This window comes from Acipenser ruthenus, chromosome 12 (assembly GCF_902713425.1).
Source record: "Acipenser ruthenus chromosome 12, fAciRut3.2 maternal haplotype, whole genome shotgun sequence".
NCBI lineage: Eukaryota > Metazoa > Chordata > Actinopteri > Acipenseriformes > Acipenseridae > Acipenser > Acipenser ruthenus.
In genome coordinates, this window is record NC_081200.1 from 5,689,798 (window position 1) to 5,708,413 (window position 18,616).

Consider the following 18,616-nt stretch of genomic DNA (forward strand, 5'->3'; position numbering starts at 1 on the left):
TGTGTAGACTGAATGTTTACATTATGTTAGTTAAATTCCCTAAATTGCTTTTTACTAATTTGAGCCTTTAGAAAAACAGATTTAAGCATACATTAAGCTACCTGCTGTGTAAACATGTTATGACTATTGTTCCAACCTTTTATGCCAATCGAATTTAAATAAACCATAAATGTGAGTACACAAACTCAATAATGTTCCTATTTTATACATTTAAAATTGCTTAATAATGTATTAATATAAACCAAGGGACTTCAAAAAACCATAGCAGAACCGAAAAGTCAGCAGGCCCCATGTAATAACACACAATGTTCTCAAAGCACTTTGAAATTGCTACATGTTGGCAAACATCTTAAATTTTTAGCAAGTGATCTATGTAATACAAATGAATATTTCATCCCAAGCGAGCTATGCAGCTGCTTATTTAATTGTAGACAATAAGTTAGCTTTTGAACTTCTTAGTTACTTGAAAACTTACAAATATAGCTGCTCTACAAAGATATGTTCAACTGGAGCAGATTTAAATCAGATCTTATGACTAAGTAGGTTAACTTCACCTAGATTGAAAAAGCTGTTTTAAGGAATGTACAAATCGGTTCTCTGGAATTAGCGTGCCCATTTTCTACTCAAATGAGGCTTACTTCACTATAAGAACTGCAAACGAGGTAGAACATTTTGCAAACACAGTTCTGTGTGTAAAAAAATAAATAAAGCAAGGCAACATAAATAAGCAAACACTTCAACATAATACTAATACTATGTATTCACATTAAAAGTACTTTTTTATGCCTGAAATTCTTTTACTAAAATGTTATGTCAAGCTGCGGATTTTCTTATTTGACTTTTTACTTTGAACCAGTACTTGAAAATGTGTAAATAATTTCCACATAGCCACAACATTAACTACATATTATACAAAATAAAGGTAGTTTAGTTTTGCTTAACCAATTAATTATTATGGCAATAAATAAAGATGGAAAAATCTACTTGGCACCCTGCTTATTTCCCTCAAGAGATGCACCCGGTTCTCAATAACTTAATTGAACTTGGAACTACTAGCTCAGCTTTCCTGAACAACTAGAGATGGAAAACCATGCTCTGTAAGAGAGATGGAAACCTACTACAACCCCACTTACTATAACTGTTTGCTACATGCTACATAGATGTATATGCAATAAAATTAAGCTAACTATATGATATTTCAAGTAAGCAAAAAAAATAATAATTGGCTTGGTTTAATAAGAAGGTACTGTAAACATTCACTGGTCTTTCAGAAAAAACAGGCTATTCGCGAAAACCTTAATTCCATATCAACCCACTATATGTACAGCTTATTACTAAATACAGTATTAGTGTGTATGTCAAAATATTGCATGTTTTTTTGCAGTTCAAAACACTTTGAAATGCAAGACTGAAGTTCAAACACTTTGTGCAACATTTTTCAGGCCTCCTCTTCATCACAGAGGAGTGGTTCCACCTCTGGGATTTTCTTCAAGGCCACAAAGCTTGGTCCAGTGTATTTGTGCTTCCGATACAGGATGAACTGTGCAGTGATCTGCAGTGTTGTCTTATAAAGGAATATAGTTTATATTATTATCCAAAGATAAAACAAGTGCTCCCTTGTTTTAACACCGTTTCTGGGAATTAAGAGACTGCCTCATGCTGTTATAACCCAACTACAAGTTCATAAGGAACCACTTCCTTACCCCCTCACAACCAGTGCAGTATTATACAGTTGTTTTAGGTCATACAATTAATTAAACATGCATTAAAAGGTTTTGTAATTACTGCTAATTAGGTATTTTTTTATTCTACCTGGTTTCTTGTATCAATATCTTGGCAGCAAATGAGCCCACTACTCCAGGTAGTTAATAGAATAACATGTTCACACTCTCCAGCCAAAGTTTAAACACTTAATCTGAAACCACGTGAAGATGTGATCACCCTCCCTTTTATTGTAGAAGAAGCCGTATTCATTGCTGGAATGAATGAAATCACATTGTGATGCCTCATTACTTCAGCATTAACAAGAACCTACCATGGTCCAGTGGGCTTATATCATTTAACTTGTGAATCGTTACATCAAAAACTAATTCACAAAGTATCTTGGGGTCATTTCTGCTCCAAATGATATAGCAAGATGCATTTTTCCCTTAAAAAAAGGATACAAAAAAGTCCAGGAAAAGTACCCCGAAGCTGCCAATCAACCAGGCCAAATGATCGAGAATGAAGATGTTCTTCGGACCCTTCAGACCAGGTAGTTTCACAAGTAGGCTCAGCCCATACGTGCTGTTCCCCATCATAGCCAGGGCAAACAACAAGTAAGAGGTGCCTTCTGTTGACTTTCTTTTAAACTGCAAAACAACACGTTTTTAAAAACCAAGCCCAGTCACAACATAGAATACAACACGCACCATAGCTGGTACCTTCCCACTAAACACACACAACATTTTTAATAATAACAATACATATTGCAATACACCGAACAGTTATTATTGATGGAATGTGCATTTTAATATAGTAGCTTTTCACATTTACTTAACATTGCATGTTATAAATACGATTTGCTAAACATGTATTGCTGTTTTTCTATTAAAAAGGAAATAAATCAAGTAAATCTAATACTTTAGATTTTATACAACAGACACTTGAATTATGCATATTTATATCATCACACTTTGCAAGTGCACCAGCACATTTTCATAAAGGAATAAATAATTTTAGTTCAATTCATACTTAATGTTCTGCTTAATGCAATACTATAAGTGCTTTTTAGAATGGCTTTAGAAGAACAAAATAGTAAATACCACAGCCATCTATAACATGTCTCAGTTTGTATATATAATTAAAAAAGGGTACAATACTTACATTCTTATATAGCTGTGGAAACCGAGATCCAAGGTAGAATATACATGACAGGTAGCCACAGATATAGCCTGAGATTTCCATTAGATCAAAGGGATTCTGTAAAACAAGTATAGCATTAAACATCTTGCTTCCTGTTAAACAAAATGATGGTACACTGTAGACAGACATTAGTAATATGTAAATGTTCAGTAGCAAAGCATTTTTGGTTGAGTACATCTTTTTTGAGCCAAAGTCCATTTGGACAGTAATGTAGTTTTCTCAATATATCAAGTCAGTGGTATTAACTCCTATCTAGTCAGTGGGTCTATTTTAAGCATAGGTCAGGACATAGCACACTAGTGTGAAAAATGGTTGACCTTCTGCATCAAAGAGTTCCAACTCTTAATTATTAACCTCAAATCTGAACTTTAAAATGTGAGTTTCTGGTGGTTCCTAACTGTGCACAGCAAGGGATGACATTCCTCTGAAATACTGCTAAGGGTTGTGGGAGGAACTAACAAAGATGTCCTGGCACCAACTGCGTCACTGGCTTTTGAAGTAGTGTTCTGAGAAACTCCTCAAAAAAGTGCTACATGTAGTAAATGCACTTGATCAAAGATGGTCATTTTAGTACAAGTCTTCTTCAAAAACATGTTGTAGAAGACAAATTAGAAACAAATGCATGCAGGTACATAAGTAGTTATTTATTTTATAAACATGCAGTGGAATGGCCCTCAAACAAAGCAGTTGCCCACCCCAGCTCTATATTGATAATGATTCGTTGTGGATCGAGGCAAAGTCTTGCTCCAGCAAAGTCAACATTCTAAAATTAGCAAGAATGTAGGAGCAGAAAAAATTTAAAAAGGGCAAAAAAAGTCCTTTATGAACAGAGGTCTGTGTGATTCAAAACCAGTTGAAAACTGTACACTATATGCAATCTCTTAATAAAAAAGTTATGCTGGATCAAGCTATTGCCTTAGCCCCAAACCGAATATGGGGATTCACAGCACTGTACTGCTTACCATCTGTGCATTTAAAACCTTTGTTTCCTGTACTCTGAGCAGTCTTTCAGGTAGCACGATGGCCACCAATACACAGGCTGCAACCCAGCTTAAACAGATCCACTTCAATAGAGGGATTTCTGAAAGGAAAACATTGGAAAAGATTCTATACAGAATGCTATGTATATGCTGTAAACAAAACACACAGTACATAGACTCAGATCCTCACATGAATGCAACAGAACGGGAAAAACGGGTTCTAGGAGAACAAATACATTGCATTGACCGACTGGAAATGTTTATATGCACTACTGTACTATTAACAACCTGATAAACAAACTTGGCAGGGAGCTCAGAGGCATGTTCGAGATGTTTCATTGAGTTATTCTATAATCAGGTACATTAAATTTACCCGGTACAGCGACACACAGCACTGGCAACTTTGTTGGACTAGTTTATTGGAATAGGATGTTCTGGTCACCTCGCTACAAAAAGGATATTGCTGCTCTAGAAAGAGTGCAAAGAAGAACAACGAGAATTATTCCTGGTTTAAAAGGCATGTCATGTATGCAGACAGGCTAAAATAATTAAATCTATTCAGTCTTGAACAAAGACGACTACGCTGCGATCTGATTCAAGCATTCTCAATTCTAAAAGGTATTTACAATGTCAACCCAGGGGACTTTTTCGACCTGAAAAAAGAAACAATGACCAGGGGTCACAAATGGAGATTAGATAAAGGGGCATTCAGAACAGAAAATAGGAGGCACTTTTTTACACAGAGAATTGTGGGAGACTGGAACCAACTCCCCTATAATGTTGTTGAAGCCGACACCCTGGGATCCTTCAAGAAGCTGCTTGATGAGATTCTGGGATCAATAAGCTACTAATACCCAAATGAGCAAGATGGGCCGAATGGCCTCCTCTCGTTTGTAAACTTTCTTAAGTTCTTCTTATGTTCGTACATTAAAATAATGATACCCATAAGTCTGGGCCAACACATCCAAGAGCTGACATGTGCTCAAGCTGATGTAGTTCTGGGATCAGACTGATTTTTGTAGGAAACCAAGTTTGGTCTATTCATCTCCCATATTATTATTATTATTTATTTTAGCAGACGCCCTTATCCAGGGCGACTTACAATTGTTACAAGATATCACATTATACATTATTTCACATTATTTTCTCATACAATTACATTATTTTTATATACAATTACCCATTTACACAGTTGGGTTTTTTACTGGAGCAATCTAGGTAAAGTACCTTGCTCAAGGGTACAGCACCAGTGTCCCCCACCTGGGACTGAACCCACGACCCTCCGGTCAAGAGTCCAGAGCCCTAACCACTACTCCACACTGCTGCCCCACAACTAAGAAAAGAAACCACAGAATTCAGCACAATAAAACCGCAACTGGAATGCGTTGTCACAATAAAATAAACAGACACCACTTTAACTCCACAAAGGGAAGTAACTCTTGTTGGTGAAAACCCATGTGGTGACACAGTAGAACTAAAACATCCAAACAGACCAGCGTGTTGGCTAATGCCTCATCAGTGTCGTCTCATGACTCACAACACTGATGACCAAAACTATCTATATGACTTGGTTTCAAGTTTTACTTCAGAATTTATGATTGAGTGTTTGAAGGTATGGAGGCATGCAGAGATAGAAAAATAATAACAATGCTTACTTCGAGTCCTCCGATTCTGTAGTTTATAATAAAGAAACTGGGAGATCATAATTATATCCATGCAGACGTAAAAGATTGCAGTAACAAGCTGGTGAGGGAAAAAATGATATGGAAATCACTTGTTGAACTTTATGATGACAGAATGTCTGGAATTTACTTTTAACAAAACAATGTACAATAAACTGTTTCATTGATTCATTTAGTTAACCTTTTAGATGTTCTTAATTGCATGAGTTATTATTCTTGCAAATAATATGGATTTAAAAGCTTACCCTATAACTCATTAGCTGTTTGATTTATGAAGCATTTAGTATTTTATACACACAGCGGTAGATAACACTTGTCTGATGTTCCTAATTTGTCTTCACAAGCATGGATGCTGTATTGAATAAGCTCTGTTTCCTAAGCAATAACTACAGCGTGCATTGAGTGTATGAGTAGAGAACAGACTTCCGAGCTTTACTTGATGAACTGGATACACCGCAGTGTTACTCGTGGGGCACACATGAGCGGCACGGAACGGCACGGCACCGCTAGTGGGGAGCGAAGCGGGGCGGTGCGCGGCAATACCGATAAAAGTGGCGATAAAAAAAAAAATGAAAGAACTCCCAGCACTGTACAACATTTCTCCTAAATTCTTAGCATAACCCCTTTCATGGTAAGCTCATATACCATGACAGTCCGGAAGTTTCTATTGTTTGCAGGTATATGCTTTAATTGTACATGTGCTGCTTATATACTAGGCTATATATAAAATAAGACGTGAATAATACCTACCTGGCATCCCTACAGCCTGTGCAACTGTGCACCAGATGTTATTTTTCATATTAACGTCCTTGAAATTCTTATTTTTATAATCAAATAGCTCGGGATGCTGAGAAACTTCAGCAGCTCCTCCATGTTGATGGATATTCGAGTTCATCAACACATGACGTATCCCACACCGTGGACCTGATTGGCTAGACTCAGATTTGCCGCTGCGGGAAAATGTTTGAGCAGCAAAATATCGCTCACCGAGCAATATTTTGCTGTTCCAAAATTCTGCCGCAGCAACACTTTTCCGCAACGTCATTTTTTCGTCAATGTGTGTTCACTCGAATTGAAATAAAAGGTGAGAGATATCTGCTGCATTTTGCCGCTCCCTGCTAGCGGTGCCGAGACGCTCATGTGTGTCTTAGGCTTTAGGTAGAAAGAATCTCTCTCCTGGTGAAGTTCCCAGTAACAGTCAAAAAGGAAAAGTATTTCCCTATTTTATTTACCAATGATGTGTGAACAAAAAAATATCAAAACTATCGGGAATATTTAAAAAAAAATAATAATAAATAATAGAATAATATAAAATACTGCAATATGGACAACATGGGATACAGCAAAGTGACATGTTTCTGTAATACTGCAGTGAAAACAGAAAATCAGTTTGGATTACCATTTAAACAAATATTCTGTTATAAATAAAACAAGCACTGTCTAATCCAGAGGTTTTCAAACTGGGGTACTCAAGCTCTCCTCAGGGTGTACGCGAGAAAAATCCTGTAGTGGCAGACAACAGATTTATTTTTTTACCACATTGTAGTACTTTGCGCAATCGAATTAACAATGTTGAATTGTCTTTCAAATAAAACCATATGTGTACCAGTGTACACTTCCTTTCTGTTGCGCGAGGTTAACATGGCTAAGTTACATATTTAAATAGCAGGGCGGTGGTTCTGCATTCTGTAGGCTAAAAATAAATACAATTAAAAAAACAATATTGTCATTGTATGATGTTGCTTCTTCTAAAAATGTGTAGTATTTACTAGGTATGTTTACTTTCTGGAGTTTAAATGCTCAGTGTTAGTAGTTTAATCAGTGTTTTATCTAAGTTTATGTTTTTAAATAACAGTATTATTGAGTTGAGCAGGCAGCTGGGCTGCCCTACTTAGACAGTGAAATCACTCTCTTGTTCTGCGCTGGACACACACCGCATTTTAAAATGTCCAGCTCAAGTGTTCAACGATAACATTAGAGTTAAATAAATAAATAAATAAAAACACACATATTCAATGTGTTATTCAATATTCACAGTTCTGCATCCTATCTGATTTAAAAAAAAAAAAATGGCTGTATTAGTTAATTTTAAATTGTTTTATGCAAACTGCCCCATCTGTTTCCTCTCTACATTTCTTTTGTTGAGAATTGCTTTCTGATTTAATTTTAAATTAGAACCCTAGTTTTGTTTTTCAAAAGCATACCCTGTTTTTGGACTCGTTTTGCCATAGTTATTGGTCTGGATTTTGAAATAATTTTACATAGCATTTTTACTTTTAATTTTATTTAATTTTATTTGTTTAACAGCTGTTTTCCATTAACAGTAATTGGCTGAACTCTAACTAGCGATGCAAGGACCTTTTTTTTTTTTTTTAAATGACTCGCTGAAAGCTTTTTGTAACTTGAAGTCCTATTGGTTCATTTTAAAATACAAAATAACATACCCTCTGTGTATGGGCTGCATTGTTTACTAATCAGGGTGTAGTGTTACTGAAATCTGTGATACAAAGCAGGCACGTCTATCACATTGGTAGGTAAGCATTTTTTTTATTATTTTCAGTTAACATTAAAGTACTTAAGCCTAGTGATTGGAAAATACATTTTTTTTCTATTTTCATAGGTACATTATGACCCTATCTCGGATGGGGGTGTGCGGTAGACTAGATTTTTTGGAAAGGGGTATGGGGCCTAAAAAGTTTGAAAACACTGGCCTAATCCAACGAGGACTCACTTACGATTTCCATTGCTAGTGCTTCAATACTAATTGTGACATCTGGTGTTAAGCAGAGGGGAATACTACAATACAAACATCAGTTGGTATTCTGAAAAGCTTGTTTCATTTCATTAAAAGTGTTTTTTTTTTTTTTGTTACAATTTTACCTAAAGCAAACATCACCCCTAGTCTAGAGTCTACACCTATCCTATAGAATAGAAGAGGGCTGCAGGAGAGAATATATAGTGTCAGCTCATTAGTCATCACAACATACCTGAACTGGCAGCTGATTGGTTAGATAGCACCCAACAAAGTTATTGAGGTCGCCGCCAAGTAAAAACAACAGGAACGCCAGAGAAAGAGCCTGGTCCACTCTCCCATTTCTGTAGGCTACATAGAGCTGTCTAAAAAGAGAAGAGAAAAAAAAAAGACCCCGTTGGGGTACATTTAAGCTTTTTGTACAAAGCTAAAGATCAAAATTCGAATTCTCAGTTACAAAGGCATTTTCACATACATCACATGCACAAGACCATTCCTGAGGAACACAAATGTGCACTCTGGCTTTTATTCTAAGCAACTGCCTATTAAAAACCCTACAGTAACATGGTTTACCTGCATTTTCATGCTGTACAAAGCCATTTTCTAAACCTACCGGAAGCACAATCGCAGCAGGAGGGGAGGGGTTTTAACTTAACAGCATGCTAATCAACTGCAATGCTTTTACTGTACCTGGTTTTACAGCTGGGTCAGGCCAGTGGCCAAGTGGCATTGTTAGTTGGAGAACTCAGATTTGAACCCAGGATATCCTAGTCCACGGCAGTAAGGACTAGGCTACTGTGCCTCCACAACCAAAAGGTAAAGATCATCAGAAAATGCTGAGTATTAATCACTCTAGTATTGTTTCACCAATATCCAGAGGGGAACAAACAATGCTACATTTGACACAAAGACTATGTTACCTGAATAGACAGATAGATAGACAGATAAATAAAATACATAGATGATTTTTACAATCATATTTGGTTCTGTGTTTTACATGTCATTGCCAATTGCTGTTTGACAGTCCAGGCTGTGCTTACCTTTTCGCTTTACAAAATATTATCACTGTGCATGCCTGCTGGCTCCACCTGCTCTAAACTATCTTAGACAACAAGGGAAAGTGCTGATACTTTAATGGCGTTTGGGAATGAAGAAATCAAAAGACCAGGACGTCTGCCTGTAAGCAGCTTTAAAACATGAACTGGAACAAATGTATGGAAGTAAAACTGTACTTACGGCAAGGAAGCAAAGAGAAAAGAGACCATGGAGATGAGTCCAATGACAACACTGCAATACTCCCACACATTGTCCACACACTCCTCCAACAGGTACATAATCCACAGAGTGCCATTCAAACACAGATGCTCCCCCACCATTGGAGTGACGTTGTAGACATGTGACGGGAGCTTGGAACTGAAGTGCAGATCAGCCATTTTTCCACTTTGTGGACACAGTATATAGATATGCTTTCTTTACCAGGCAATGTCCTGTTTGCTCTAAACCCCCCTTGATGACAGTACTTCTTGTTCTTATCAAACCTCAGCATGCAAGCAGAGGCAAACACTCTTCTGTCATTTCACTGGCCTGTCAAGTACATAATAAACATGTAGTTAGAGCCAAGATATATGCTGCAGTATATTCAATCTGAAGTATTCCCAAGATTTGGAAGTCATCACAGGGATGGAAATAAGGCTCTTATTGCATCGCAGTAGGGGTGAGACGATTCATTGTGTATCGATGCATCGTGATACTTTACAACACGATACGATACACCTTTGTGTATCGCGATACAAGCTTGAAATGAGTAGCTAATATGCCACATTTATTAAACTGTAAATCATGAAAGAAAAGGTCTTGGTTGTTTGAACGTAAACTCCGCTTGATCCTAGACATATTCCATTGTGCAATGTGCCGGCCAGACGCTTCCGGAAGTTAAGAGGGAGTAGAGGAAAGAATGTTTTTTTCTGTATTCCATTGCTAGCAAGCAGGGAATACTGACACTGTACTAAAGGCTTCAGAACAGGCTGCTGAAACTCTGCCTGACCAATGGGTGTTGAGACAGCTGTGATTCTGGCCAATGGGAGTGTAGAGGAGGCGGAGACAGCCTGCCTTGTTTATTGTGGACAGAGAGGAACCAGGAAGCGAGCAGTGTCTGTAGATTCTATGACTGTAATTTTACTAAAGTTGCTAGTTTTTGTATTCAAATGCTATATATTATGGTAGAAAATGTATGGTATAATAATAATAATAATAATAATAATAATAATAATAATAATAATAATAATCTATTGAGTTAAAGTATGATGCAATCAAATGCTGATATACATTTTTTTAAATTAATATTACAACTTAATGCTGAAAGACTTGATATTTAGATTTTTCTAAAGAAACACATCAACAAAGTTTGTACTTTAATAGTTATCAAACACATTGCTTAGCATTTTTCCCCGTCTCTCAGAAATGTGGTAAGGAGGCTGTGTGGTTGAGGTTAAAGAAACGGGCTTGTAACCAGAAGGTCCCCGGTTCAAATCCCACCTCAACCACAGACATTGTGTGACCCTGAGCAAGTCACTTAACCTCCTTGTGCTCCGTCTTTCGGGTGAGATGTAATTGTAAGTGACTCTGCAGCTGATGCATAGTTCACACACCCTAGACTCTGCAAGTTGCCTTGGATAAAGACGGCTGCTAAAAAATAATAATAATAATAATAATTATATCCCAGAAACTCTAGCTGACATACTGCTTTGTTTTTAAACTCAAACAAGTGCTATACTACTTAGTGGTAAATACATCTCATTGGTTTTCAACTGAATCTGTGTATAGTTCTGAAATATTTTCAAGTCCGTCAAGCAAAGATGAGTTTTTCATAAGTACTGTGATACCCCTACATCGCAGTTTCACCCATTCTGGGTTTTAATACAAGCTTGGTTAGACACAGTGTGCAGGTAACACTCTCAGGTGTGTCATCTTAAAGGGGAACTGTACTCAAAATAACAAGGCTCTCTAAATGCTGTGTATACATAACAAATGCGTCTTGCTGCGCCAATTTTGTTATAGTCAAGCGTTTGGCCAATATTTAAATTTTTTTGTCAGCTTTCTGGGTCAGGTGGAAATACAGGTCGCCGCCATATTGGAACCTTTCTGGCGCCTACGTCATATATCGTTTCCAGCCACCGTCACAAATGAACGACGGCAGGGTGAATTTGTCAGAATGCAAAGCGTTCGGGTGCAAAAATAACAAAAGGAATAACAGTAACAAAAAGTATTTCTGTGTGCCAAAGCCTTTAAACCAACAAAGGGCGGCCATAACAAAACAATGGCTACATAATACAGGAACGAGACATACGCCCAATAGAATACTATGAGTGACTATATAGTGCGAGTCAACGACAGGACGTCACACAACGCGCCACGGAAGAGAGCTCCAACACATTCCATGTTATTATTTGTTTTTAATGGTTTTTATACGATATGCTGCTCAAGGAGAGGCTGAAAATGCATCAAAAGCTTTAGTTAACATGTTTTCTATTGAAATGGTTATATATTAATTTGCATTACCGTTCCCCTTTAAAATCACGGTGAAACCAGGTGTGGATCAAACTGCTATGCAATGGGAGTTATTTCCATCCCTGCATTAGATAATACACTGATTTTTTTTCTTCAGAAATTTAAATCTACATATTTATTTAATAAGGGGAAAAGGATCAGAGCACACTTACAAGCACTTTCCATTGTATTTAAATTTGTAAACGACAAATGATGTAAACAGTGGCACAATAAAATATATACTTTTCATGGGCCTCCTTTTCACGGTTTTATTGTTATGTAGTAATGTTAATAAAAAAGGGTCCATAAATCTCTCCTGTGGGTAAAATGCAAGCTGCATTAACATAACGTTTACTTGAAGTAGTATTTAAATCAATACATCAAAATAGACCCCATTCTGTTTTCTGCAGTGTGCTCTATAAGTTCTGCAGTGAACAACCAGATATTTTCAAAGCTAAAGGCGGCTCGTTAATCACTGATTTGATTTAAGTTTTACAAGCAGATACGATCTCGCTCCATTAGTTTGAATCCCACGCGTCACTAGTACCATATGAACTCTGCCACCGGCACTAATATGGGAATTAATATCACCTAGAGGTTAGTTCAAGATTTTTCCAAGAGGAAATTCCTAATGCAAATCTCTATGTAAAACAATACACGTGTTATTTATTGTCCGTTGCCCGGGGTTATGCACTGTGGAAGTCTAGTGATCATTAATTAGTACTATTATTCTTTGAAAATTCAGCTGATATTGTATACAAAAGTAAAATTTTACAGTACGGTAGGTTTCACAATTCCATATCAAGAATATTGGAAAGGTTAATTGAAAATTTAAGAAAATTGGAATTAATAAATATATCTACATATGACGTTATTATATTCCCTTTAAAAAAAAAAGATTATTAAATAAATGTAATTCGTGTATTTATTTTTTTTACGCTAAATAGATTAAAAGATAAAACCAAAAAGCAAAGGTGGTTCGATCAGTGAAACGTCATCCAGACAGAGGACGTGCTGAGACTAGCAGTAGCAAATTGATTGAATCTCATTCATTTTTCACAAACCTTCCACAGAAGTCTTGACCCGGGTTTGTTCGTATTTCTCCACAGCAACATCCCATTCCTGTTGATACTGATGTTTTTGTAATTTGTCACTAATAAAAAAGTAGCACTTTGTATATTTACTACGCGAACAATATAAAACGTTTTGCCTCCACCTCATCCGCTTCTCCATACAGTTGATGCTTCAAAGTGCTGTTCAATAGAAACAGCACCATCTACCGCTGGAAGGACCGAATACTCTTTGTTATTACCGAACTGTCAGATGTGATGACTTCTAAAAATAGTTCCCATTTAGAATGCGTATGTATTTTATCCTTGTCATTGAGGTGTTCCAAAAGTATCTGTAATGTTCATTCTAAATGGATTGCATTCCAATTCGATAATTTTACAAATATGTTCTAGAACAGGGCTTCCACCTTATTACGCAGTTGACACGCCTTTTTTTATATTAATTATACAGATTTCTAAATCTGAACCAGATAGCAAATGCACAAGATCAACACCTAGTTAACTTTCCAAGAACAGTTTGTATTCAAATATTGGACCAATAGATGGCAGTATTATCCAGCAAATCCTGCTGATGAACAGAAAAGTAAAATGTATGAATCATATATCTTTGGGAGAGTTGTGCAGTAATCTTTTGCTTTCCTTTTTTTTCTAGAGCAATACATTATTATTATTATTATTATTATTATTATTATTATTATTATTATTATTATTATTGTTGTTGTTGTTTTATTGCATATTTCAACCTGTAAAATGCATTATATATATATATATATATATATATATATATATATATATATATATATATAGATAGATAGATAGATAGATAGATAGATAGATAGATAGATAGATAGATAGATAGAACACTGTAGATAAACACCATATCAGTCAGAGGAACACGATTGAGACAGTGTACAGTCAACTGTGCTTTACACCTGTCTCTCTATAGTACTGAAATATAGCAAGCTATGCACGAGGGTGCGCTCTTTCCCTTTTGTCCCGTTGGTAATTGGGATGTTATTTATAGTTTCTGAACAGAACAGACAATATTGCCTGTTTGAAGAAATATACAACTTCGACCAGTGATGTAGTTTGGAGGCGCCTGCAGAGAAGAAAGAAAGTAAGTTGCAATGTTATTGTTTAAAAATAGACACAAATGCCACGAGATAGCCGGTGCAGTCTACCTGCACAGCGAACCAGCTATAACGGGGAAAGTAAGCAAGAAGAAAGCTATTGTTTCAATAAAAGTAAATAAGCCACAGTTTGTCGATGCATTATTCTGTAATTCTCATTTTTGTAATGCACGGTGATTTGTCTTATTATTCTACAAAACGCTTGGGTCGGTACTTGTTTATTTTAAAGCTGCCGAAACAATGGCAGTTTCCTTGCATGGTTTCTGTGTTTTTTGATTGTTTATTTCTTTGTCGCCATTTTAACAGTAAGTATAACTGTACTTTATTGAATAGACGTTTATTAAAACGATAACTGACCTGTCATTTCTTCTGTGGTAAGTATCCATTACCAAGATGTTGAGCTAAAAAAAAACAAAAAAAAAAAAAAAAAAAAAAAACTTTTTATACATAGATATGTATTTGACACTAAAGAGTTAGCATTTCTTTATATACATTTCCGTGACATTGTTGAAGGGCTTTGAGGAACGCATAGAAATGAAGTGTAAAAGTCTGTACGTTATTAAATACAGATACGAGTCCTCAGGCATTTCCTTTACACCTGGAGTATTGTACGTAGACAGAAGCTACTGTGTGTATGACAGGTTATGACTGAGGCAGTGTACAAACCGGGGTCAGCCTCATTGACAAATTACCTAAAACTTGTTAGCATGAAGTTGGTAACGTTTAGTTTGCAAAGCTGCATCCAGCTTTACTTTATCTGTTAACCTTTAGAATGTAATGGAGGCCCATGTACTGTACATACATACATAACACAGTGTCCCAATCATTTTGGAGGGTTGGCTAGCCTACCCGGTGACCGACTTGTTATGTAATTAACTGCACACCCTTATTTTGAGAACATGTGCATGAGATTCTATTCCACATGCTCTGGCTACAGGCTGTGAGGCACTACATATTCATGTAACATCTCTAACATGTAATTCATATTCTCGTAATAGACAGTGTGTTAGCTGCATGCTGTACTTTGCTTGTTACTGTACACTTGGCAAGGTAGCCAATAAAATTAGCTAAAACATATTTTTTTTGTTAGTTTTTTTTTTTTTTAAATAGTGATTACAAAGTTAAATTGTATATGCAGATGGCATAGCCTTTCATAATAGTGCAATTATCACCATAGGTCATAAGAAAGTATAATTTTTGTAACCCATTTAATTATATGAAGGGAATATATAACACATATGTGTTTACATGTTTATTGCTATTTCAGTGCCACTGTGTAGTGTTGCTGTATGGGACTACAGCGCTGACTGAAAGTTTGCCCCTCAGGGCTCTACATTGTTGTATTGGTTTCTTTCACAGCCTTCCTGAGCACAATGATGCAGTGTTACTGCTTTTGTTTCAATGCGTCCCTGAATAAAAACGCAGGCTGGTTCAGGAGCTGGGCCTATCAAAAGATTTATTGAGAAGAAGTCCCATTGACAGTCAGGCACATGGAAACCCACGGATCACTATAGTGATTGATGTATAATTGCTGTCTGGATGGGACTGTGCGGGAGAGAGGTACTCCATGCCACTGGAATTTCAACATCATGTCAGCTTTTAGGAAATATTTATAATCCTGCATCTTGAAGATTTATGATGTAAGTCCTTGAATAGTCAGGAAAGTTTATACACAGATATATTTTATATGGACTGCACTATTCCCAGGATGTGTGACTTTCTAGAGTGTAGTCATGTGTTTATACAAATGCATAAGTAACTGTGAAGTTTGTCTGAAGAATGTTTATTTTTTAAACTTGGCTATTTAGCTTTCCCAAAAAATTTACATTTTAATGTCACTTTTCAGGAAGTGGTGTGTCTAACAAATAACTTTAAGTTCAATGTTTTCTCCTGGCTATAGCTTTTGTGATTATTCTGAATCATTAAAATGTCAGGCACACAATCCTGAGAAGAAGTGTGTATCAAAAATGCTGCGCCATTGGTTTTCTTGTTGGTTTTAAATGCCGTAATGCTGTCGTTTTCCAGCTATTATGTGTGGGAGTAGTTATCCTTCGAAAACTACTCATTGTCAAAATGATTTTATTTAAAAAAAAAATCCAAAACTTATCCTGGCATAACAGAACTGGGAAGCAGAGAGGGAACAATAGCTGGTTTGTGGGAACAGTGTAAATGTATGCTGCTGATCCAGTGGGAACAACCGTTCAAGCTGTGTAAAGGGTTTTTTATTTAGCCAAGAGGATTTTTTTTTTTCCAATGATCTTTTTAATACAAAACAGCATTTTAAATATTAAAATTTCCCACACAAAATGAGCAAAATGTGAAGTCAATACTGCTGTGAATGTTATTCATTATATATTTATGAGGTGGTGTCAGCCATGAACAATTCTAAAATAACAAATAAAAAAAAAAACAGTTAGCAAAGGGAGGCCTTGCCAATAATCTTCCAGTTTTAAGAATTGTTCTATTATAAAATAATATAGCATGCTATCATTAATGTTTCTGCTGTTATTTTCATAATACTGTGCATGGAATCCTTTTTGATTACCAAAGAAATGTTTGACCTAATTTAGATGAATAGCAGCTTATGTACTTGCTGTATGAATAGGAACTTTAAGAACTCCTCAATTTAAGATAATTTAAATTCTTAATTACATTCATAGTGAAACCCATATAAAACCACAGTTACTACGGAGTCTGTTCTACTTATAACCCTCTTTGCCGTGGTTAAGAATGTGTTTATTATTTGCTATATGTATTTGTTATTTACCATGCTGTACAATTCTGTAATGTTTAAATGAAGTGTTGAAATAGTTATTTTACTGTGCACAGTGAACAGAAAGCAGATGCATTTATACTCTAAATTACTTTAAAGCACACTTTCTTATTCGTGGCGAATAAGAAATGTGTTTATTCACATATTACATATTAATTTTTACAGACACTTGCTTATAATTTGACTAGAATGACATTCTTCGCTATTAAATAATACTAAAATAGTTTATCTAACTCACAATCCTGTGTGTGAAGAAGTTTCCTAGAAACTGTTGATCATATTTTTTTAAGATCCATATATATTGTGCTTGGACTTACCAGCGGGGATAGCTTATCTGGGAGCCAGACAAAAACCCACTGTGTGCTTCCTCTCTGTCTTCATTCATGAGGGGGTGGCTTGAAGTATGTGGGGGTCTCCATACTCACCAAGCTCTACACATGACTAAGTCTTTGAAATGTTTTGTTACAGACTCCACAGTGTTTTATTCAGGTTTCAGGCCACCACATTCTGCTCCAGTCTGGTCACCTGACTACCAGTCTGCTTCAAACTTACTTCTTAGTGTTTTTTTGTTTTGTTTTGTTTTACAGTCTGCATGCCTCAAATTCTTTACTCGTGGCACAGTGATTGATTGTAACTAGTTCATTGTTTCAGCACTGAATTCCATAGCTTTTCACACATTGCACCCATGGTTACTGTGTGTAACAGTGCAAAGACACAAGAATTGTGGGAATATCAAGTATAAGGCTGGATGAAGTTTAAATGTAATGAGAACCTCTCCTGGTGCAACCGACAGGTAAAACAACAATTCCTGAAAATAAAGTACTGCATAGCAAGCTATTGGGGTCTAGAATGGTAAAATAGAATTTACACTTGCATAAAGATTTCACAGTAACAGACAGGTGAATAGGAAATACAACAGTGGCAGATAGAACAGGGACAGAATCCATGATATGTACACTTTCTTCTGTACCATCATTATTTGTGTTTAAATTATCACTGGCTCTCTGTGTATTTATTATTATTATTGTTGTTGTTGTTGTTGTTGTGGTTCAGCTTTAGACCTATGGTTTTACTAATAATCCTAACAAACTATAGCTGTTGTACAGTAGTGTGCCTTTTTTAAAGGGTAATTTGCCAACAGCTCTAGCCCTGCGAAGCCCTCCAGTGTATTCAATCAATATATTACTTAGCTTTAAGACATTCAAAGTGATTTTGTCTGTCACATTTTAGATGAAAACAATGGAGAGATTAAAAAGGCGTTTGCAGATTGGACGGGAAGCATTACTTATTTCAAAACAATATTTGCACACACAGTGAGGTTCAGTCTCAATCGTGTTCCTCTGCTTTGAGTTACAAAAGGCTTTAGGCATTCAGAAACTCACATGGTAAATGGCATTTCCTCAGCACATGCTTACCCCAGCGGGCCTGACAAATATGGCTGAATTTTAAATACCAGTGGGGTTAGGCGGTCCAAAACTCTTGGTTGAAATGCCGGTGTGTTTGAGTGCCCTTGGTAGTCTAGTCTGGTTTAGTTAATTTTGTCTGTTTTGTTTAGCGTTTGTTTTTGGCTAACGAAATTAGAGATTAAAGCAACGTCTTTGTTTCCCATTAGCAGTAGAACATTAATCTAATGTGTGGTTACTTATTAGCTTTAATTAGGTGTTTTATACACTCGAAAATAAACAGTTTATGAAATATCTTTGGCCAGTGTAACTTGGTGAGAAACAATGATACAGTCCAGTTCCTGCACAAAAGAGTAGTGTACTGTTGCAGGATGAA

The 18,616-nt window shown here is 36.2% G+C and overlaps 2 protein-coding genes across 6 annotated transcripts in view; one reads left to right on the top strand and one right to left on the bottom strand.

Annotated features, from left to right (window-relative positions):
* Window positions 1–913: 913 nt before the first annotated feature.
* LOC117416634 (lysosomal amino acid transporter 1 homolog) lies at window positions 914–13,186 on the bottom strand. Its single transcript, XM_034027912.3, has 8 exons — window positions 12,929–13,186; window positions 9,555–9,902; window positions 8,554–8,683; window positions 5,540–5,627; window positions 3,867–3,985; window positions 2,866–2,961; window positions 2,166–2,351; window positions 914–1,552 (listed from the first exon to the last, which is right to left on the bottom strand). Exons 2-8 carry the CDS (start codon window positions 9,749–9,751, stop codon window positions 1,439–1,441), a joined length of 930 nt encoding a protein of 309 aa, XP_033883803.1. The 5' UTR covers window positions 9,752–9,902; window positions 12,929–13,186; the 3' UTR covers window positions 914–1,438.
* Window positions 13,187–13,918: 732 nt separating this feature from the next.
* The window catches only part of veph1 (ventricular zone expressed PH domain-containing 1), a 54,081-nt gene continuing 49,383 nt past the window's right edge, over window positions 13,919–18,616 (top strand). For 2 of the 5 annotated variants that reach the window (XM_034027906.3, XM_034027909.3), the window contains exons 1-2: window positions 13,928–14,051; window positions 15,424–15,704. The gene's annotated coding sequence lies outside the window, so the exon portion shown is untranslated. Of the gene's footprint in view, window positions 14,052–15,423; window positions 15,705–17,487; window positions 17,631–18,616 lie in introns of those variants that run through there. The other 3 variants (XM_034027910.3, XM_034027907.3, XM_034027908.3) reach the window with 3 other exon arrangements.